The 23,562-nt window shown below is 45.6% G+C and overlaps 1 protein-coding gene across 2 annotated transcripts in view; it reads left to right on the forward strand.

The window, feature by feature from the left end:
• Cldn10 (claudin 10) overlaps positions 1-20,829 on the forward strand; it is a 102,282-nt gene extending 81,453 nt beyond the window's left edge. Inside the window, exons 1-5 of one of the 2 annotated variants that reach the window (XM_006978750.4) lie at positions 1,857-2,159; positions 8,163-8,324; positions 8,412-8,493; positions 19,711-19,818; positions 20,488-20,829. In XM_006978750.4, the coding sequence (XP_006978812.1) occupies positions 1,940-2,159; positions 8,163-8,324; positions 8,412-8,493; positions 19,711-19,818; positions 20,488-20,611 (696 nt within the window). In that variant the 5' untranslated portion in view covers positions 1,857-1,939 and the 3' untranslated portion in view covers positions 20,612-20,829. Of the gene's footprint in view, positions 1-1,856; positions 2,160-8,162; positions 8,325-8,411; positions 8,494-19,710; positions 19,819-20,487 lie in introns of those variants that run through there. The other variant, XM_006978751.4, reaches the window with a different exon arrangement.
• The last annotated feature ends 2,733 nt before the right edge of the window (positions 20,830-23,562 follow it).

Genomic DNA, 23,562 nt, shown 5'->3' on the forward strand with positions numbered 1-23,562 from the left:
TCTGCCTCTCACTGGCCAAGCGGTGCTCACCCTCAGGTCCATTTCCACCGCTACCCAGCCACTTCAGACTTCAATGTGTTTCATTTGGTTAAAAAATAAAAAATGGAAAGAAAAAAAGATAATAAGGTGGTTACATTCTTCACAATGGGTCAGAAGTAACTCTGCCTGGAGATTGTGAAACTCAGCTAGGAACTTGCTTGTCTGCAGCTGACGGATTTTATGTTTTAGACCTTTGGTTACTTTTGGCAAGAGTTTGATCCTGAAAGGTCACCGAAGAACTGCAAGAACTTTTAGTGGACAATAATAAGCCCATAATGGAGCCAGTGTCTTTGTCCTCTCATTTATGCCCAGATTTGCGACCTCGGGAGCTGGAAGGACGCCTTGGTCTTTGTGTTTATCTTGAGACAGTGGAGAAAAGATGAATGAATGCGTTCATTCTTCAATTCGGCGGGAAAGGTGGAGGAGCTGGTGGGGGTTGGGGAGAGGGCTCAGTAAGAGCAGGAGGCCCTCTTAGCACCTCTGTAAGAGCTGAGTATAATGATGTGCATCTTAAACCCCAGCACTAGGGTGGGGGAGCAGAGAACCGTGGCTGCTCAGAGCTCACCGGCCAATCAGTTTACAAAATAGTGAGCAGGAGTTTAGTGACGGACCCTGTCTCAAAAAATAAGGTGGCCAGCCATAGAGGCTGATACCTAGTGTCCACCTCTGGCCTACATGCACTCACATGCAAGCACACACAGGTGCACACACACATACAGGTGCACACATGCACACACACATATGCACACACACACATGCACACACACAAGCAAGACAAACACAAAAGTTGACGAGGACGATAGCACAGTCAGCAAAGCCATTGCTATCCAAACCTGAGGACCTGAGTTCAGACCCCGAGTCTCTACCTAAGAGGCTGAGGTAGGGCTGCGGAGAGAGGCAGAGAAAAGTGAATCCCTGGACCTCACCAGTCAGCCGCCTAGAACAATCTGAAAGCCTTGGGCCCCCGTGAGAGAGATCCTGTCACAAAAAACAAAGTAGATAGCACCAGGGGGTGCTTTATGGCTGCCACACTCATAGGCATGTACACACACACACACACACACACACACACACACGCACGCACGCACGCACGCACACACAGTTGAGCAAGAACCCTCACTTTACAAACCGGACTCCCCAAACTGAGTGTTCTGGGGGAAATGAGTCCGGTGGCTGGCCCGCCTCGTGCCTTAGTTAGCACAGACCCTCCCTGGGCTCTCTGGTCATCTGCTGCCTTGGAACTGGGCCGGAGCTACAGACTCCTGATTATTCCTTTCCGCATACCACTAGGCCAAAAAGAACTGCAGAATTTTGAGGGCAAGGCCATTTTCAGTCTCTGTCCTCCCTCCTTAACTAGCCAAACAGGGTCACTCAAACAAGCGTGGCACACTGGCCTTTAGCGTTCAGCAAAGCGAGGCTGCGTTACCGTACCGTGTCCTTTCAGGGCACACCAAAGCTGTTGCTGCTCTGCTTTTACAAGGCACCCAGTGAGCCAAGCTATTTGCCACGGGTAGGGCTGGGTCGGGGGTGGCTCGGTGGGAGGCGCCGCAGGCTGTCCCCATCTGGTTGTCCCCGGACAGCTCCAATAAAAGAGTCGTTTTCCGCGCCTGGTCTGTGGGAGATTTGGGGACCTCAAGCCCAGGAGCGCGCTGGCTTGAGTGCTTTGCAACTGCGGGCAGCCAGGCCAGCTGCTGGGAGGAACCCAGGAGGTCTAGCCCCAAATCGCCCTGTGCGCCCTGGGTGCCCGGGCAGGCGGTGGTGTGAGTGCGGGTCCGCTCGCGCCCCCTAGTGCCCAGTGGGCGGGACGGAGGCGGTGACCGGGGGCGGAGCCTCGGGGCTGGGTGCGCGGGGGTCGCCAAGCCGAGTGGGAGCCAGCGCGAGAGCGGCTGCAGGCGGCGGTATGGCAAGCACGGCCTTGGAGATCATCGCCTTCACGGTCTCCATCTCGGGCTGGGTACTGGTGTCCTCCACACTGCCCACCGACTACTGGAAGGTGTCCACCATCGACGGCACCGTCATCACCACGGCCACCTATTTTGCCAACCTATGGAAGATGTGCGTTACCGATTCCACCGGCGTCGCCAACTGCAAGGACTTCCCCTCCATGCTGGCGCTGGATGGTCTGCATCCCTTTGGGCTCCCATCCCCATTTCTGCCCCTAGCTGGCTTTCCTGGCTGGCGCGTCCTCTTAGGAACCCCCGGGAGGGAGGCTGGGCCCCGCTCTGCCCCCGGGGAGGGTCTGAGATACCCGCTGTCCGGTGGGGCGCCTTCTGAACCTGGGAACTCTTGGTGGGGACGCATAGGATCATTTCAGGCGGTTGGTGAGCGACAGGGCTATTCCCGAGTCTGTCTGGGACTGTTGGGACGTAGAAGCTTGCCACCCCACCACCAAAATCCGATTCTCATTCAAATGACACCACTGAGATCCATGAACGATGGCCATGAGATCCCTTTAGCCGGTTCATTGAGTCTTTGTAGAGCCAGGCACTGAGGAGGGGAGAAGGAACCATAGTGAAGTTTTTTGTTCTTTTTCTTAAAAATTTAAAATCCCTCCTACATGCTTGATGGCTTGAGGTTAACGCTTCCTCTAAGTTTCTGGGAAATAAATAGTCCTTGTGGCGGCAGCGGGCAGAAGGTGTTGGCCAGCAGGACAACGAGCACACTTCCAAGCTTTGTGCGTGCATTCTGGGTCTTCCTTGCTTGGTTTGTTTTGAGAGAGATATTGACGTAGAATCGGTTCAGCACCAGCACAATGCTTGCTCGAGTTCTAGGCTCTTCCCAGGATTTTACCAGCGACTAAAAGGACTCTGGCAGAAATTTAAGAAGAGCCCTTTGCATTGCTTCTAGGTTCTTGAGGTGTTTTCCTTTTCTTTATTATTCCTCTTGCGATTTTTATTTGCATAGCTGGGTAAATAGAAGACTTGATTCCCCTAAGACAGTGCTTGCCACAAAAAGCAAACTGTTGCTCAATTCCGTGTTTGATGGAAGCTGGTATAGGGGAAGAGGTGCCTGCCTGTAGAAGGGTGGGCCCTGGTGTATAAAGTAAGTAGCTGGAACACTGTTTATTGCATGCATTGCCGCTGAGTTTCCTGTGCTCAGGAGAGCACACATTCAGGAGACAACAGGCAAGCTCTTGTTTCTGTGGTTTGCATTCAGGAACACGGGAATCACAATATGTTCTAGGACTATTCTGTTTGTAACTCTGTTGTTGCCTGAGATAGCCTGCTAGATAAGTATGCTTCCTTCTTCGGGGCAGTTGGGGGACAAAGAAGAGGAGAGAGAAAGAAATACTCCATCAAGCTTTGAGTATAGAACAATGGGGTTTCCCTGTTGTGTGTCTGCTGTGAAGGTGGAGATGCTCTGTGGTGTGGGGTGGGTACTGAGGAGGACGCGAGACTCAGTCCTCATTATCAAGAACTTGAGTTGGGCAGGCATTGAGTATAGGCATAAATGCAAAATGGGCATGCTCATGTGATAGAAAATGATATTTTAAAAAAGCAGAAGTGACATGTCCCACAATGTTTTTAAATTAACAACATCTTTGAAGTTGGTACAGACAGAAAAAAACTTTTGAGCTGCTGCATAGCTCTCAGTCTGGATAGACAGGTTCATTTAAGCCATTGACCTCTGGTGGACACTGGACCCTTTCCAACTTTCCCCTGCATTAGTGCCTTACTGAAATTCTTTATATTCACCTCTTCGTGTGCATGTATATTTCTCTACAATGTTCCATCGCCAGACAGAAGAACATGCATTTTAATATCCAGTTCACACTGCCAAATTGCATTCCACTAAGAGTGCAAGGACAGCTGCGGTGACGTTTCTCACCGCTGTTCCCACCCAGAATCAGACATTACAGCTGCGGTCTTCCCGCCATTTTCCATGGCGTTCTCAGCTGACTCTGACCACTTAAACTTACCTACGGACCATTTCCTTTTTCTTTTTTTTTTCTATTTATAGTTTATGACAGTAATTGTATTGTTTCTTCGGGGTTTTTTGTATGGGAATCCTTGATTCCTTGGTGCTTGCTATCTGAACCCACTGCTTGGCTAAATTTATTATATCATTTTTCCACACTGAACTTTGAAAATGATGACGTAATTACAGCTATCGGTCTTTCCTTTGGTGGCATCACCCTCTCTGGTGCACTAGGACATTTTCAAGACAAACTATAGAAGACAAACTATAAAAGACAAACATAGCTTCTGCATCTCCCAGGAGGGTTCAGCCACAGCTAGTTTTTTCAAGTGAAAGGGAGTTGATCTCCCCTCCCCCGGACTCAGGTGGAACTTTCCAGAGCAGCACCCTCCCCCCAAACTCCAACCCTGCCTTCTCTCTGTCTTGGATTTCCAGGGCAGTTATGTTGGGTGCTGGGCCTGATATCTGAAGTGGAAGGAGAAAGCCACCTCACTGTTGTCTCTAGTGTCTACACACCAGACCAGCCATAGGCTCCCGTGAGAAACGCCGAGAGAGAAGGCTGGAGACTCTTGCCATCTCGTGTTATATATAGTAAATAGAGTTTCCTGTTTGAAGTCACATCTCTGGTTTCTCATCCTCTGGAGGAATCTCGTTGCTCCTGGATTTCCCTTTGGGAAACACGAGGTGTGGCAAAGCTAGCATCCCGTGAGGGCCCTGTCCTGTTGGCAGACACTCCCATCTGCCTGCAATCCATCTCCGCCTGGTAGAAGGAATTCTGGAGTGGTTTCTTACTCGCGTGCCATTCACCTGTGACTGTTCCTGTTTTCCAGACGAGAAACGGAGATGCAGAGAGAGCCGTAGGTGATGAAGGCCGCACCGTATGTAAACAGGAGTGTGAGAGCCGACAGTCAGTGTCCTGCCTGGTCTCCTTCACTCTTTACACAAATACGCCACGCTCCTCCTGCTGCAAAAGCTTGTGTTCTTTCCCATTAAACACAGCAACTAACTATGCTGCTGATTTGCGACTGGAAGTAAAAGACGTATCATTAAGGAGACATTTATCTTTTAAGGGTTACCTGGAAGGTTTCCTGCCACAGAATTCATTAGGTCCAAGTTACTATTTGAAAATGTCACAACGGAAGGAACTGGTGATTCCTGTTTATTGCTAACCCGTATTCCTTCCAAAGAGCACTTGAACTTCTTTTCACTTGTTTTTACCATGTGCCATCCATTTTTGCTAATGGGGGTGTTTGCCATTTCTTGCAGGAGAACTATAAATTATACCTTGAGAACTTCTAAGTAAATACATTCATGCCTCAGCACTTTAATGTGTTAATTAGCTATTAACGGTGTCAGTAAATTAGGCCTGTCAGAAATAATGGCCTCCGTGACCAGGTTTTTACTACCCCTCCCTGGATGGTGTAACTTCTAAGTCTGCCCTCGGGAGCTGTTAAAAAGCTGGGGTGTAGAGGTCTGCCCTGCAGAAAGATAAACTCTGAAGGTCTGCTGGAACTCACTACAGCCCGAGATTCTGGGTGCTCACAAACCTCAGGCTAATTAACGAACACCACAACCAATTCCTTTCATGGCTGGCAGGGGAGTTTTTCCCTGGTCTTGGCTCCCCATTACAGAAAAATCAGGCCAACTATTGTCTTTGGTGCATGCAGAAAGTTAGCAAGTGAGTGTTAGTGTTCTGGAGCCAGGGTGAAGTGCACTGCCCGGCACCCCAGCTTTCTGGGGAGCACTGGAGAAGGAGCACAGCTAGACAGGATGAGAACCTCCTTGTCCCCCTTCTCTCTGGCGTCTGTGCCTAGAGGTCAGGAAGGTCAGAGAGAGGGGACTTTAGAATGAGAGACTCTGGAAAAGTGATTGTTTCTGAAGGGTAACGACTTCTGTTATTTCCCCTGCCTTGCCAGCCGACTGGGTCGGACTGGCGTTCTAACCACTGCTTCCCACGCACAGAAGCGCATTCCCTGTTCTAGACACCAGACTGTAGAACTCAGCCGTTGGTAAATTCCAGACCATCTCTCTGCCTATGATAAAGCCCGTAAGGCAGAGGACGCAACTGCAGATTATGGCTCACAATAAAGGAATGCTTGTTTCTGTCTTTTCTAAGTATACATTGCACACAGAAGTCTCCCTTTTCCCGTGGTGCTTCTTTCTTGGGTTCCATTGGCCTATGATCAACTATAGCCCAAAAACATTAAATGAAAAATTCCAAAATTAAATAATCTAGAAGTTTTGGATATGTTTTATTCAAATAAGCTGTTAATTATTCTGTTTTACCTAATTGTTACCTTTGTCTTCTTTTTTTTGAAACAGTGTCTCACTCTGGAGCCCAGGCTAGTTTTGAATTTACCACCCTCTTAGCTCATCAGTAGAGTTCTGCGATTATAGGCCTGTATTTCCCAAGCCCATCTTTATAGTTGCTATTAATTTTTTCTGTACTTAATCTGTAATTTTTTCATGTATTTACGGCAAAACTGGTGTATATATAGAGTTTAGTAATTGTGGTTTCATGGGAGTTTTGAAACAAAACATATCCCACACTGATAAAGGATATTACTGCATTTGTTTGTACATGTCTGTGTCGATGTGTGTGTGTGTGTGTGTGTGTGTGTGTGTGTGTGTGTGTGTGTGTGTGTATCCTTCTACTTCTGTTGTTCATTGCTGGCATTCAGAGCAAGCTAAATGTGACCTTCTTTGCTGCCTGCGGTGAACAGGGGACCACTTCTGATTGTCCTTGCAGACACTTTGTAAGGGGTGATGAGGGCTGGCTTCTGCTCACGCCGTGCCTAGAGGACTCATGGGCTAAAGTTTAAAACAGAGTTGGTTCAGTATTTAGTATCAGAGACCCAGCCAGCTCTGAAGCACCATTATCGTTAACAAAAGAATTCTCCATTATCCCAAATCACTAAAAATAAGTTTCTTTTGCTGGTTTTGGTAACCTCCACATCAGTGAAATTAATTTCACACCATAGAATTGAAGGACTTTGTCACGGCAGTCTGTGTTTACTGGGGTTCAGGGTGTGTTACCTTGAGTAGGAAGAACAGCTCCTTCTGCCTTGCAGCATGGATCTTAGTAACTGTATTCACACTTTAAATTCCATTCTTTTCCAGAGGCACATGGGACCAGAGGCCACCAACACTTACTCCACAAATTTACAACTATTAGCTTACAACTATTAATTATCCTTGACTTTGCTTAAATACTAAATAATGATAGATGACTACTGTTCCTTACGTTGGCACTTGAGAAGTTTTTTTTTTTGTTGTTGTTGTTGTTCTCTTGTTTTTATTAGAAGGCTCAAATCCCAAAGTAAACCTTGTGTGTGTTCATTTGCTTATTATATTTGCCTACAACTGGTGGCGCCCCTCTCGCTGCATCAGACCGAAATGTGTTGTTTCAAATGACATGAAGTGGCTTGTATGGGAATGGTGTATCACTTTGAATTCTGTTCATTTAGAACGGGTCAGTGCCTGGCCAAAAGCCCTGCTGAAGTTTATTATCACTCCAGCTATGCAAATAAGATACGTGCCTGTGAACATGAGTGGTTCAGTAAGAACAAGCTTACTAACACAAGGCACTCATTTGCATGCAAACAGTTGACTTCATTATAAATTATTATTCTTTAGTATATGCACCTGAACATTAGCACGGTGTCACTAAAATAATTCTTAGACTCACTGTGGGTCCCTAACTCATGCCGGTTAGACTCACTTATAAACTTCCATTGATATCAGGAGACATCTTGCTGCCCAGTTATAAATAAACATCCTAATTTCATAGTTCCAGACTCCTCTCAGTGTCTGTTGAGTTTTGGGTGCACTAAGGAGTTAGAATGAGAAGCCATGAGGCATGAACTTAACAAACCTTTCCAGGGTGGGATCCTCTCTACCATGTACTAACTCATCTGCAGCAAATCACAGCACCTCTGCATGCCTCAGTTTCCTCCTCAGTAAACACAGGGATAACTTAAAGATCTAGTCAGAGGCACAAGGTTAACCTTAAAGTGTGTGACGCAGAATAGGCATTGAGATAGACTTACTTGCTTTCCTTCTCTGCCTTATTGCATGAATTGACCATTGGGTCGCCCCTGCCCCAGGACAGTATAACGCCCTTCCCAGTGGCAATGCAAAGTGAGCTTTTCTCTCTGGAGATCTGCACATCCAGTGTTAACATAAACGACCTGCTCTGATTACAGGTTATATCCAGGCATGTAGAGGACTCATGATCGCTGCCGTCAGCCTGGGCTTTTTCGGGTCCATTTTTGCGCTCTTTGGAATGAAGTGTACCAAAGTCGGAGGCTCAGATAAAACCAAAGCTAAAATTGCCTGCTTGGCTGGGATTGTATTCATATTGTCAGGTAAATAGTAACTTCCACCAAACACGGTGCTTCGGGGCGCTCATGCCACGGAGCTGACTGCAGTACTTGCCCGCTGGTGTTTTTCAGGTCTGTGTTCCATGACAGGCTGTTCCCTGTATGCAAACAAAATCACAACAGAATTCTTTGATCCTCTCTTTATGGAGCAAAAGTAAGTGTTGTTTTTAGTCTATATGTTTCTAGCTCACAGAAAAATTATACGAATAAATATCTCACATTAGGACATAGATTTTCCCGTGTCGCTTTTGAAAATGAAGTTTGTTGGTAAGTGGTACTCTGTGACATCAAGTTTATGGGTGGTTTTGGTAAAAGATGCTTTCAGACTTCATTGGCATTGCACATTATCTTTAAAGACCTCAAAGCATAGGATGTAGAACAAAAAACTCATCCATCTTCCATCACAAAACTGAGGGGAAATTCAGGAAAAGTTGGAGTGAAGTAAGATGGGAGGGTTAAGTTATGAAGATGGAACATTAAAAGAACTGGATTGTTTGTTCAGAACACTATTTGCTAAGTATTAGTCGCTGGGTCTTCTACGCCTGCTCCACCTAGCCAGCCTTTATGAAGAAACTGCACACAGCGAAGTTTCTCAACAATGCTGTGGGAGCAAGGTACCCGTTCCTCCCCCATCACCCCCCCCCCCCCCGCCCCCGTCAGTGTGGCTGCTCCTGTCCACAGGTGAGTGCCTTGGGACTAACATCATTTGGTTGGTTATTGTTTCTAAGTTGCTGCTTTTTATAGTGGCCCTAGGCTTATTTCCTTGAATTGGGAAAATCCCAGGGATACCAAATGAAAAACAGCCAACCATATATCAAATCTATTTTTTTTGTCTTCATGAAACTATGCTTACATACTGCTATAGGAAGCTGTGTGTGTTCGTGTGTGTACATATGTGTGTGTGTGTATGTGTGTGTAGGTGTTTTTGCTATCAATCAGGCTGACAATTATATTTTAGACTTGAGATAAGTATTATAAAATTTTTTAAAGGTCTAGTATAGAAATAATTGGTCAAGTGGGCATTGCTTTTTCCTAGTGCATTAAGAAGTCGTCAGGGCGGCAGTGGTGGTGCACACCTTTAATCCCAGCACTCGGGAGGCAGAGGCAGGCAGATCTCTGTGAGTTCGAGGCCAGACTGGGCTACATAGTGAGTTCCAGGAAGGCACCAAAGCTACACAGAGAAACCCTGTCTCAAAAGAAAAAATGTCTTCAAAACATTGCTTTCTCTCTTTAATATAGTTAATGCATGTGTCAAAATAGGTGGAGTTGTAATATTTAATGGAAATTATGTTAACATATGTCAGTCCCTTCATGTGCCAAACATAGCAGTGCACAGATTCTGTCAAATTATTTTACTTCTTTAATGCCCTTATGAAGCAGGACTCTCTCTTGAGATTCTCTTTCTGGGATCGAGGCGAGAAGGGCAAGTCAATGCTGACAGGAACTTGGGCTAAACTCCTCCACATTTCAAACAGGGGTGGAGTTCTGTACAGCACATGCCTTAAAATGTGCAGCTTATAATAACAATTTCATAATTTTTGAAACTAGATGCTACGTGTGCTTTTTTATTACAGAGTTTGCCATACATTTATTTTACAATAGTTTCCCTTAAGAAATTTTATTAAGTAGGAAACAAACAAACAAAAAAACATTGTCCTTGGACCCAATATAATTTTTAACTCTTCTATCCATGTTAGAAAAATATATCTTGATTTTTTTAATGTTTGCCTCACTTTTTTTCTGTTGTGTTTTGTGTTTTTGAGATACAGTCTTGTTCTGTAGCCCAGGCTAGTCATATATAGTCTTCCTATATCCTCCTGCCTCAGTGTCCTGAATGCTAGGATTATAAGGGCTTAGCTTCTTGTTTAATTTTGAAAATTAGATTTGCACAGATGTACATGATACTAAACACAAAGGTGAAGATTGGGCCCTAATAATCTCAATGAGGCTAGTTAGCTCAAGGAATGATTAGATCTGAGAATTACAAATGTACCATCACATTCTAATTAAAGAGGCATGACAGGAATCTAGTCTTCATTGAAACTTAGTGTGTTTTCAAACACTGACCAGTTGAGGATCATGATTTCATCCGGTGTTTTATTTTTTAATCAACACTTTCTTGGAGGGGGTGGGCATTGACTCCCAACACAGAATTAAACTGGTTCGTTCCACAGGTCTTGAAAAAGTCATCTTTAAAGCAAGACTTTGACCTGGTTTCTTGAGGGAACAGAACATTCTCAGCTGGCTTTGCTAGAATTTAATAATTCCTGTGTGGGGGTTGGGGATTTAGCTCAGTGGTAGAGCATTTGCCTAGCAAGCGCAAGGCCCTGGGGTTTGGTCCTCAGCTCTGGAAAATAAAATAAAATAATAATAATAATAATAATAATAATAATAATAATAATAATTCCTGTCTGATTTCAAGTTTATTTGTGCTTGAATGTGTGTGGGAGTCACAGCTCCTGGCTCTGCCCACACAGGTGAATGGAGGTTTGGAGGAGGCCACTGTAGGAAGGTTCTAGCTGTTTCTGATGTCTTAATAGACTGGATTATGTAAGTTTCTTGAGGTCAGAAAGCATCTCTTTCAACTCTACCTACCACAGTGCCTCCAAGTGAGAGCTACGGTAGAGAACTGGTCCTTTCAGACTTGTGCAAAGCCTTCTGTGTCAGCAGTATGAGGAGGCAAGATTCTGAGGATGGAGGTGGGAGGCAAAAACAAGTTCCTCTTCCCATAAATGCCACACACTGGGCTATACAGTTACCTGTAGTCAGAAAGTTTCTCAGTTCTCGCCCAGCCCTGCAACCGCTTATAAAATAATCACTCAGAGGCTTAATATTATTTACAAACTGTATGGCCCATGGCAGGCTTCTTGCTGGCTAGCTCTTTCATCTTAAATTAACTCATGTCTATTCATCTATGTTTTGCCACATGGCCGTGGCGTTACTGGTTGCTGGCATCTTGCTGCTCTTCGTTCATGGTTGGCATCTCCCCCTCCTCTCCTTTGTTCTCTCCGAATCTCTGCTTGGATTTCCTGCCTGCCTCTAAGCGACCTTGCCATAGGCCAATGCAGCTTTATTTATCAGCCAATCAGAGCAACACATGTTCACAGCAAACAGAAAGGCATCCACAGCAGTTATCACCAAGTGCCTTCTCCCCAGGGGCTGCCCCAAAAGCTGTGACAGTAAAGAGTGTGGCTCCCAAGTTCAGTCCTTGGGCAAAGCACAGGAAGACAGCTGCTGGCCACAGGTTCTGGTTTGCATTGTACTCTCGGTACTCTTGTCCCCAAAGCCTAAAATGTGCTAGAAGCCAGGTCAGGCCTTGGAACGTGGTTCCCTCTTATTGGTTTGTTGATGCTGTTGACTCTCACAGTACTTCTCTCCAACATTAGACCTTTGCAGATCTCCACATCATCCCTCTTTTATGTACACCTTGGCTGCCTAAGTTAGGAAAATACAAATAAGCTCATCAACAAATCCCCACTGTGTGCAAGGAACCCAGTTGTAGCTTTATGCATGAGAAAAACATGAGTGGCTTCATGTGGGTCAAGAACCCAGTAGTCTCATGGCCGGCAGTGTCCTTCCCAACGCTGGACAGAGGCACAGCACTCACACGGCTCGCTGGTGTTGGTGCTGTTTCCCTTTTGGTCTCTTTCATCCACGTGAAGACTCTGTTCGGACAACTCCAACACGGGCGTTTGCAGAGCCTTGAAAACAGCCCCTTCTCTTTCCTTTGGGCTGTTTCAAACCAACTTCCCCTTTTTTATTAAAACAAAATGTAATAACTCCAAAAGAGAGAAAAGGCCCTGCCCTCCTGCAAGCTTACGCTAATAGATGCCCCAAAGCAAGACTCACAGCCCACAGGATGACATTGTTCTTACCCTTGCTTTGGTGTCCAAACCTCTAACTCCCTGAATGTCTTGTTTTGTTTTCTTAAATAAACTGTTCCGAGTTACAATTGATCAGCAGAAAGAGACTGCTTTTCAAATCACTCCTGTAGCCTGTAACCACGACCCATGTAAAGGAACAGAAGAGCGTGCTCTGAGACTCTGCTATGTGCGATGTGTCTGATGCTTGGCCTCTGAGTCTCATGCTTGGGTCTTGCCCTGGAGGCTTTTCTGTTTTCAATGTTACTGTGGAATACTCCTCATTCCTGGCATATCTGATCTGATACTTTAGGATTTAGACCATACGAAGGTAAAATCTTTTCACTATTGTGTCTATTTAGCAGTTAGAAATTAATGCTTGCCAGGCTGGGGATATGGCTCAGTGGTAGATCCTGTGTTTAAATGAAAATGGTCTAGCTTTAACCCCCAGCAGAGAATATAAAGGCATGGGGTAGGGGGTGGGAAGAAAGGAGGGGGGAGGGGAAGAGGGTGGGAGAGAAGGAGGGAGGAGAGAAGAGCTACTTTCAGATAAATTCTCTCGTTCTGGTTTCTGGTTGAATACCAGCCTTACAGGTACATAAGTGACCTTGCCAGGCTGTTTAACTTGTCTTCCACCTTCATCATCAAGTACCACTGTGTGGCTGCTCACAAGGTTATTTGGAAAGTGAACTGACGTTGATAAAGAGCCCATAGAGTTCTGGGTAGGAGATACTGTGGAAGCGTTAAGTACCGAGAGCAGAACAAATGGTTACATATTAAGAAGGTGTGATTCTGTGACTTCACTTTGTTCAGAGTGGCACAGGGCACCTCTGCTTACTGGAATCCCCCGGATGCTTTTGTGAGGCTGGCAAGCCTTTAAACAGCAACCAGGACAGCAAATGTTTGCCAGCTCCTATTTCGTTTTACTGACTAGCCTGTGGCGTAATTGTCAGCTTGCCCCGAGCTCTAGCAACTCAGTTCCCATCCCTCTATACTCTGGTCAGCTTTCCCAACTTGCCTCCAGAGAGGGGAGCACCTCTGGGGGATTCCCTCTGTGCTATGGGCCCACATTGCAGCCCTACTGGTAGCTCCCACTTGCTGGTTGGTTAATTTGTCTCCTAGACCAGACAGGGAGCATCATGAAACAGAATGCAGGCTAATTGTTGGACTTCTGCAGAAGAGCGAGGGTGACAACAGTGAGGTCTGTGTCCCTCCATAAGGGACAGACATTTGCTTATGAGATAAGGGTAAGCAGGCGAGGAGAGAGAGGATCCTGGGGCTGGAGAGATGGCTCGTCTTTAAAGGCTGGGCTCACAACCCAAAGGTCAGGAAGGGTCCTGAGTCCAAGCTGCCTGGTGTAAACTCAGCTCTGATTCCTGCTGGCCGTCCGTGAAGTTTCACAACCATCTTATGCTTTTGTGCTTTGAATCTATAGACCGAGGATAAGAGGTCGCAATGGTCAGGTGTGCCGGCACAGTTCAACTGCTTACAATCCTATCTGATGGTGCATAGCAAATATTACAAAACGTTAGCTCTTGTTTTGAAAGGTAGTGGTCCTCACACAGCAGAACATCTTCTCTTACAGCATTTTGAGATTAGCAGGAGAGAAATGTTTGCTGGAATGTTAGAGCCCTAATAAAAAGGATAATTGTTTTATGTTACTTGGCTCTCAAGTAAGAGGAAGGTTCAAGAGGGATCTAATGCCAGTCTTTAGGAGAGCCCACACAAGGAAGACAATGCCCAGTAGTTTCCGGCCCGCTGTGTCACCGCCCTGAGACATGCAGCACCGTATCACACACAGTCAGATGTCAGGACACTGTCAAGTGGACAGGGACTGTGAGACTCTTCTACCAGAACGTAGCCCACGGAGTCTCCTGAAACACCTGCTTTGGCTCTCCATCGTTTTCCAGCATGCTGCTGAGGATTCTGAAAGAATGTTAGAAGCATTTTACTTGCTGAAGGGTTTTTTCCTCCTGCTGGTCCATCTGTTCCTATTCACTTCAGTACAAATGAACTCACCTGCTGGTGCCCACAGGGACTTCAGCACAGGCTCAGCTGTACAGAGTCTACCCTGGAGGATCTCAGGGCAGTGTTTGCTGTTAGGCATTTCCTATCTTAAAGGACAGCCCTGTCAGCCCGGTCAGTTTATTCCGACTTCAGAGCTGCCTGTAAACATGTCACTGAACTTTCTGTGAGCACCGTGACTCAGCACACCATTCCCACTTCAGAGCAGGTAAACCCCAATTATCCACACTGCTGGAGGAGATCAATGGCATGAATGTTACTAAGTAATGGATTTGTTACTGAAATGAATGGTGTAACTCAGGACATGAGATATTTCTACTAAATTATAATTTACCTTGGCCAACGTGACATTTAGTTCCACTGTAGATGGCTTCTAAGTTTCCATGAGTAACTGGCAAGTGTCTTGAAAGACATGCACTGATCACCTGGTGCAGTGTGAGCCAGGAAAGCACTCGGAGACGGGTCGGTCTTGAGTCTGGAGCCTGAAAATCTGAGCTCTTTGGGATCTTAGATTAATTCAACTGCCTCATCACAGTAACACAGATGGACAGTGTTATAAAGATTAAGGAAAATAACATACTGGGAAAATGTTGGTCAGAGCTACCAAATTTTACTCGTTTTACATCCATTGGTGAATTCACATCGGCATTCTTGACTGCTTATTTATTTATTTATTTATTTATTTACAATACCTTGGAATAATTTCTAACACTCATCTGCTTTCTTAGTTCTTTAATGAGTTAAATAAAATCTTTGCAATGTGTTCTTATCTCTAAAAATGGAGGTGAAAGCAGTTGCTACAGCAGCACACAGGAAGAAATCAAACAAGGTTCCTGCCATTACCACAGTTCGTAGGATTCTAAACTAGTGGCCAGTCACAACACGCTGTAATAATGCACACATCCATACCTGTCACGATCCACAATTCAGAACTGACACCGAAGGAAGAAAAGAAAAAAGTCCATTTCTGTCTCAGTTTTTCAAATTTGAGAATTCCCCATGAAGACGTCATGACATGGACTTTAAATTTTCTTGTCCTCTTCTTGCTGCTGGTTGGGTGCTGTCTGCCACTGTTCTGTAAGTGTTGGGGATGCCAGACCGTGGGGGGGAACTGTTAACAGAAGAGATGGCATCTTACAGAAGGGAGGTGGACTGTGGCAACCACAGGGTGGGGGGGGCTCTAAACACCCCACTCTACATCAGCGACTTGGAGTGTGCGGTATCGGGAGTAACCGTACTTCTGCAGAATCCCTAGAGAGTACCCGTTTATACAAATGTATCCTTGCGTTTTTTGTGGGCCTTAGATGATACAGAGGTGTTTACATCAGACAATCGTGTGGAAAAGGCTGACTGAGCAATGGAATTCAGTTCTGAAGTATTCATGTGGATAACATGTAAATGTACTTTCTAAATTTTTAGCATTTTTTCCCCTAAAACATACTGTTTTGCATTAAGGCAGCTGGCATATTTATTTTGGTTATTACCATTCTTAATTAAAACAAGGGCATTGTACTCTAAAATGACCTGTGACCTTCATTAAGGTCACTTCAGTTTTCTGTGGGCCCTGAAAGGATGAGGTGTTTTCATTTGTTGCAGCCACTTTATTTTTGGAGGGGCTGCTCAGCATGCCCTGGTTAATGACTCCTCACCTTTTGTGGGGGTTGGGGGAAAAGACAGCCCCAGGGCATTTGGAAAAAATTCCACACCCCACAGTTCTGGAGCCACTGAGAACTTAATGAGCCAGGGAGGGAGAGAACCTTTCTGAAATGGGAACTAAAAGCAGGTTTCACTGACCAGGATTTAAAAATATTCATAAACTCCTTACGGTGGGAGCAACAGTTAAGAGTCCAGGTTTGGAATCACAGTTCAAGGTTTTAAATATGGGTTCTACCATTTGCTTTAGCTGAAATATGGGATAAGTAATTTAATCTCGAGGAGCCTCAACTTCCTCATTTGCAAAATGAGGATATTTATACCCATACCCCAGGACTGTACGAGGGTGGAGGGGCTGGCAGTGTGTGTTAAGAAGAAAAGCCCGAGTCCTAAGAGAAAGGAAGGGCATGCTGCTTCCGCGTCCTTCCTCAAACCACATGTGTATGTATCTGGGAGGGCTGAGGTCACCTGTGTTTGCACAGACATGCTCTTTGGATTCCATTGTTAGATTCATCACGCTGTTCCATTATTATTTGCTTAATGTCTCACCAGCCCCACTAGACTAGGGGGTCTGTGGGAGGAGCTGATTCCCATCATGAACATGCTGAGTAGCGCAGGATGTGGCTTGGATGTCTGTGGAGGAAAGGAAGGAGATCCCCAAGAATCCTTCGTCAAACCAAGTCAGAAATGGAGAGTTGGGCGCAAGGTCAGGATGTGAAAATAAGTGCTCCCAGTCTCCTTCCTTAGGGGGGCCGTGTAGGTTAAAGGGCTAAACTATGACCAGATGTGTGCGTTGTGCTCAGTCAGCGTCACCACGAGACTGCAACCCGCTCATGGAATGAAGGCCACGAGCAGCGGCCTTATGTAGCTTGAGACACCCCAGGGAGAGGATAGGAATTTTTGATTTTTAATGTTTCTGATAGAAGTAAATTCATCTCCCAGTCTTGGTTTGCTAAAGTCACGTTCTCTGATAGGAATGCGTTAAGGCTCCATGGAGGCAACAATCAGATAAGCACTGTCATTTGGCATACACTGAAAACAGTTCATCGCTAAGCCAACTTGTGGCCTCACCCTGGCAGTTATGGATGTGTCCGGAGTGGAGCGTATTTGTTCTTCCAGAGTAAGGAGGAAACTGTGGTGATGTGAACAAAAGAGGCCACACTGTGAGTGAAGAGCTGGCTGGGGACAAGAGGACACTGCTAACAAAAACATTCCGCAGATAATGTGAAATTTGGATAATCTTCCTCAAGTGTTGAAATCAGTTTCTTAGCATTACCAAAAGTCAAGAAACACTTCCAGGCAGAGGTGAGGGAGACGTGCCTTGGAAACAGATCCTGGTGGGTGTTATATTGTCCTTTCTCTCAATGCTGCCTTTGAATGATCCCAGTCAGTGTTTGCCAGATGACATGCACCGATAGGTGTGAGCTGAAGTCACTGTTGAGGGAGACTGGGACATGTGTCTCTCAACAGAACGAAGAAAAAAATCTTAGAGAGGAAGAATCAATCACAAAAAACCATCACATCAGAATTGTTAAAAACATGGGTGATACAGGGTCTCTAAAGACAACTCCAGATACTGTTTTGATGTGTTTGGCAAGGTTTACAATGGAAGTCAAATGGAAAAAAGTGATTCCCTTGAAAGTGATCCTGCATATGTGAACAGTAAAATACATTCAAGAAATGGAATGAGGGTCTAGGGATGTGGCTCAGTTTGTAGAGTGCTGGTGTAGCCTGCACGAGGCCCTGGGTTCTATCCAGGACAAGAGTTATTGTTATACCCTAAGATCGCCATCCCCAAGCCCTTTGGTAAGTTTCCAGATGGTTTGAGTTAATGAAGATACAACGCTGAGGTTCTACACTGTGCTTGTCATGTTCCTTTTGGGAAGGCCATGTCTCGGAGCGTGCGGCTCATGGCTTCTGTGACATTTGTTCCTCACTGACCATTCTTAAGAACTGGAGGCAGGTGTAAAACCCATGACTGAAAGGAGGCCCCCGGGGGACTCTTTGAGGGTGCACGTCCACTATGCAGTTGAAGGAGAGATGACCTCCGAGGATAGAGAAAGATGGTGACAAGGTTTGGTTTCCTGTGGGAATGGCCTCCACGGAAAGTGTTGTCCTGAGCCGGCCCCTTCCTCTGTGCTGTCTGGAAGGATCTGAAGCCAGTTCATTCCAGGACCTCAGGAGTTCAAAGGGGTCAAATGCCATGCACCTGCCAGGAGGCACATCTCTGCATCTTTTATGTGTATAGTCTCATGAAGACAATAGAAAAGGGGGCACACCTGAGGATCTGGGCCGTGAAATGTTCAGATGTGCAGCATGAAGATTTATCAGTTTCTTTTCTCAGGAATGCCACGTCCCCTCGCCGCCATTGCTCCCCATCTGGCCATCTCTCCTCTCTGATGTGCACTTCACTCTTGGTCCTCTGGTGCATGTGTGCACACGAACAGCTGTGCTCTTCTCCATTGACACTTTCTGTTTCTGCCATTGCCACTCCGGAAGCCTCGAGGTCTGTGGGCTTCCCGAAGCAGATGAAGGGTTAACCCCCTTCCTGTTCCATCACAGCTGTTCCTTGCCACAATCTGTCCCCTGATTTCCCAAGGATGTAAGCACAATAGAGGAGAAAGGATCACATGACAAAGTATGCTTAACTCCATCCCAGATGGGGGGGGGGGGGGGAGAAAGTCCCTGATGCTTTGTCAGCATCATTTCCTACCTGCTAGTGGTCCAGACCCCACTACACAGACCACCAAGGAAAGCCTATGTTGGGGTGTCAGGGTGCAGAGATCCCCCCCCCACAGCTCCTGCCAGCTGCTCCCCACACCTGTGTGGCCTCCACACCAAGCCAAAGGCAGGCTCTCTCACTTTATGTCTTGTCCGTGTCAGGAGCAAGTGGTAATCTGGAACCCTGTCTTCTCTTGACCTTGGAATCTCCTGAGATTATCTCTGCATGGATCTGTGAGACCAAAACACACTCTGGGTTCATTGTATACTGAAACGCACCAGTAGACCTTTTTTCCAGTCTTGCAGTGTGTATGTGTGTGTGTGTGTGTGTGTGTGTGTGTGTGTGTGTGTGTGTGTGTGTGTCAAAAGTGAGATGCCTTTTCACAGAAGAAAACAATTCTGCAGGAAGAGAGAAAGCCCCTGAGGTTTTACAATCCTCATTCCTTTGGGGGTGGGGGTGGGGGCTATGACTGTTACTCACCTGAAAGGGTTTCTTCTAGCTGTCTAACAAGTGACTTCATTTTCAAAGGCCTTTTCATCTGGGGAAAGGCCTGTCTCACTCATGTCTGCATTCACTTTGGCCATCTAGGGAGTACTGTGGCCTGCCATCTAGAAGCTTGGTCACTGGTTACCTCTAAATGTTCCCACTAGACCGTAGTGATGATGCTCCTATCTGTCCCTTGCCCTTTTGCACAGACATCTTGCACCTTCATTTATCTGCACACACAGCAGGTATCTGACATACACTGAACTAACTGGAACAGACATGGAGGGAGACTTCCTTTTCCTAACTGCAGAGTATCTAAACAATTTGGCCCGTGGAACAAAAGAAATGAATGGAAAGTTTGGAAAGTGAGGGCAGAGAACGGAAGAAAAGTGCTCATGAGTCAGTCAGGTGACCCCGTCTTTGACCTGGCCCGGCCCTTGCTTCCTGTCAGGAAGTTAGAGAGGCTAAAAACACTTTGAGAAGAGTTCAAAGCGCTGACACAAACATGTTACTACTTCCCTTAAAAGTGTGCAGAAAGAAAGTGTGAGCATTTAGTAACCCTGGGTCAGCAGGGCCACGCGGCCCGGGTGAGCTGGTTAACGCCCATGTCGTCCTTTTCTCACAGGTATGAACTGGGAGCGGCTCTCTTTATCGGATGGGCAGGAGCCTCTCTCTGCATCATTGGCGGCGTCATATTTTGCTTTTCAATATCTGACAACAACAAAACACCCAGGTAGGAAAGAGACAAAAACCCTGTTGGAAAAAGCGCTCTACCTGTGGCTCTCAGCCTTCCTGAGACTGCCTCCCTTTAACACGGTGCCTCATGCTGTGGGGACCCCCAACCTTAAAATTATTTCGTTGCTACTTCCTAACTGTAATTTGGCTGTTTATGAATCATAATGTAAATATTTTGGAGACAGAGGTTTGCCCAAGAAAGGGGTCTCAACCCACCGCACTCTATTATTCCAAATCATTACACACGGGACCAGTTACACACAGTTCGTGTGACTCTTAGAAATTGGAAGTAACAATGGAAAAGGGCTAGGGACAATTATTATTTTGAAAGATCTCACTGCTGTGTTCTAAAGCTATTTCTGTTACTGGGAGGCCGAGCCCAAGGGTAAAGGCATGTTTTTCATGTCGACTTTACTGTGATTTTCACACAGGCAGGAATCCAGTTTCAGGAAAACGAGCATTAGAAACTAGTTTTGAGAAAGAATATTAGAGCCAATAATGAGTTCCCTCTACAGAGTCTTTCACCACGCAGGCTGTGTGGACAGAAGAGGGATGAGCGCTAATGGAGGAGGAGTTAGCTCTTAGCCACTGACAACAATGGTTCCGTCCGTTTCTCCTTTGCCCTGCGTGTACAACGGAATCAACCCAAGTGTGTTTTACCTTCCAGAATGGGCTACACATACAATGGCCCCACGTCTGTCATGTCTTCTCGGACCAAGTATCCCGGTGGAGAAGGAGATTTTAAAACCGCAAGCCCTTCCAAACAGTTTGATAAAAATGCTTATGTCTAAGAGAGCTCCTGGCAAGCTGTGTCTCGAGTGAGCTGTGAAAGCGAACTGTTCACACGATGACCCTTCCACGGCCTTCTGTAACTACCGCTTCCGCTTGTTTTTTTAAAATATGAATTTGAAGACTGTTGATTGGACGGATGTAAATGTTCTTATAGTTGTATACTAATCACTTTCTGTTGTGCCTTCCTATAAGGAAAATAAACAGGTTATTTACAGGATCTGTATATTTTATACACATAGAACACGTGGACGCTTAGTTCAAAGGCTCAGGAAATGTTGGGGTGACAGTCACGTTGGTCTTCAGTACGCTGAGAACTCCCCTCATTTCATCCAGCTGTTAGACAGAAGTGTGTAGGCAATGAGGTCTTGTGGATGGGAACGGGGGTAGTGAGACTATTCCTCACCGGGTGTGCAGGTTAAACGGTCCCATTGTTACCTGCCATGTGGAGTGGCCGTCTAGTTTCTTAGACCTGCCTGACAGGACTGCCCCTCCACGGTGATGGCTCAAGAAAAAGGTGTCATGGCCCTGTGTGTGGATCATAAGCCACACAGGTTTGTCTGACTCAGAACGCCCATTACCATCAGGTGAGCCGGGCAAAGGCGGTGACTGATTCCAAAGCCAGCTAAGGAAGTTCTGGGGCCCACTGCTGCGTTTCCTGGGTGTCTCACTGGCCTGCGCATAGAACTTTCCAGGTCACTGCGACACTGGCCATTTTTCAAGACATGGAACTTGATCCGGTGACTTCTGAACAAAGATGCAGATTTATTCCTGAGGCTGGCCCTGCACATCACTCTCCCACAGAGGCAGTAAATGTCTCCACTACCACACAACTCTGTGCCCAGCTCACTCATTCTCACCATGCCCCTGTTGGTAGGTAGGGACTTTCCTGTATGTACAACGAAGAACGTGGAGAGTTGTGTAATGAGCCCTTTAGTGACGGGGTCCAGACATAAGCTGGGACGGTCTAGGGTAAAATATATACAGTATCAGTTGTAAGAATCGGCACCTGTGGCAAGTGCTAGAAATTGTCCAGGACGAATCACATGGGTGACTACATGACTTTCCCCAAGAGTGAATGGCTGAAAATGAAAAATACCTGTTTGCAGGTACTCAATGGAAAGAAAATAAATTTAAAAAATGTTCTTAAAAATATAATTAAAAATTTAAAAATGCCATACCTTGTTAATACTTGATTTTTTTTTTTTTTTAAATAAAGGTGGCTTAAGTACCGCAGACCAGTGTGGAAATAGCATTGTGTAGGCAAACATTTAAAATGACTGTTTTTTCTTCAACTGAACTGGTGAAGACAGCAGTCAGCTAATAGGGAGAGCCGGGGATGAAGGTACGGATGGGATCAGGGAGGGGTCATCGACGGTCTGTCTACAGAAGAAGGAATAGATCAAACAGAATGGGGAGAGGAGCAAACCAAACAGGTAAGCTAAAGGGCTGAGCTTTGTGATGCACATACACCAACTTCATTCATCCGCTGGGTTTAAGCAGAGGATCATGACCCTTCCCCAGTCCCGGACATGAAACCGTGCACAGGACCTGAAGCAGGCTTACTGTAAAGCTGGCTTTTGTTACGTTCTGGTTGTACATCCTTCGGCCAGAGACTTAACTCTTGATTCCTAATGTCTTCATGAGTACACAAAGAGCACATCTCAAAATTCTAAGGAAGGAAGACCTGAGTCACACCCAGAACGGAAGGGAAGCCAGATGGCTCAGCCAGGGCGTGGTGGCGCACACCTTTAATCTCAGCACTTGGGAGGGAGAGGCAGGTGGATCTCTTAATTCAAGGCCAGGCTGGTCTATAACAGGTTGAGTTCCTAGTCAGCTGCAGCTACATAGTTGAGAAAAACAAAATAAAAAACAAACAAACAAACAAACAAAACAAAAATACCACGTGGCTCCATAAAAATCTGCTGAGGAAGTGAGTGATGTGTAAGGTGTTTATCTCTGTCCACACATCGTAGTCTGACTGTCCCTCACTAAGTCTTAGAAGCCTACGTACAAAGTGAGCCTATATTTGCACACAGTGGCCCCTGTGGGAAGGTGGAAGGATTTTTGTTCATGGTTTGGAATGGGTACACATAGGTTTCGGGATGGTAGCCAGTGTAGCCATGGAGATTTATTCCAAGATCAGGGTGTTAGAAGCCATGGCTTTGTGTAAGCCCCTTCATAAACTTAGCCAAGACGTCATCTCTAATGACCAGGCACACTCACAGGGTGTAATGGAGGACTTTACTGGCATTGTTGACGGATGACAGGAGACCCCAAATCACAAGCTATTAAAATGTTACCTTTTCTTTTTTTGAGATAGAGTCCTAATAGTACCACAAAGTATAAAAACTACTTTTTAAAAAAAGGGAAAAAAATTTAAAAAGAAACGGAAAAACGAACAGTTTATATATAAATTTTCTGATCATTGCCGAGATCATTGTTCAAGAATATAAATTAGTTCTGAGGTATTTTATAATGGGCTGAGTACTGAAAAACAGAGGAACTACACACATGTGTGACTCGGGAATGGCTCATCTTTTTCTAATGATCATCTCATAAAAATCAATTGGCATTTAGAACAGTTGCACATTATTCATAAAATATCCAAGCTAAAGACTACAGTGCACAAAAGAACTGGTCAGTAACGACATGCTAACAGGGCCTCACAGCTCAGTGGGACAGAGGAACTTGAGGAGAATGCGTTTATCATGGCCTAGCTAATTGTCACCGGTCTAGACTTATTTCTAGATGGAAAACAACCAAAGTCACTGACATCACTAATTCAGTTTTGAAGAGACTTAACAGAATTTTATAACATAAAAACTACCAATGTGACAGTACATACGTATTTTAAAAAGCTACAATAACTCAAACTAAAGCCTACTATCAGTCAAAAAAAAAAAAAACACTTAAAAGTTAGTTGAAAAAAAAAATACATTTAACACTAGAG

Source organism: Peromyscus maniculatus, chromosome 9, assembly GCF_049852395.1.
Source record: "Peromyscus maniculatus bairdii isolate BWxNUB_F1_BW_parent chromosome 9, HU_Pman_BW_mat_3.1, whole genome shotgun sequence".
Taxonomy (NCBI): domain Eukaryota; kingdom Metazoa; phylum Chordata; class Mammalia; order Rodentia; family Cricetidae; genus Peromyscus; species Peromyscus maniculatus.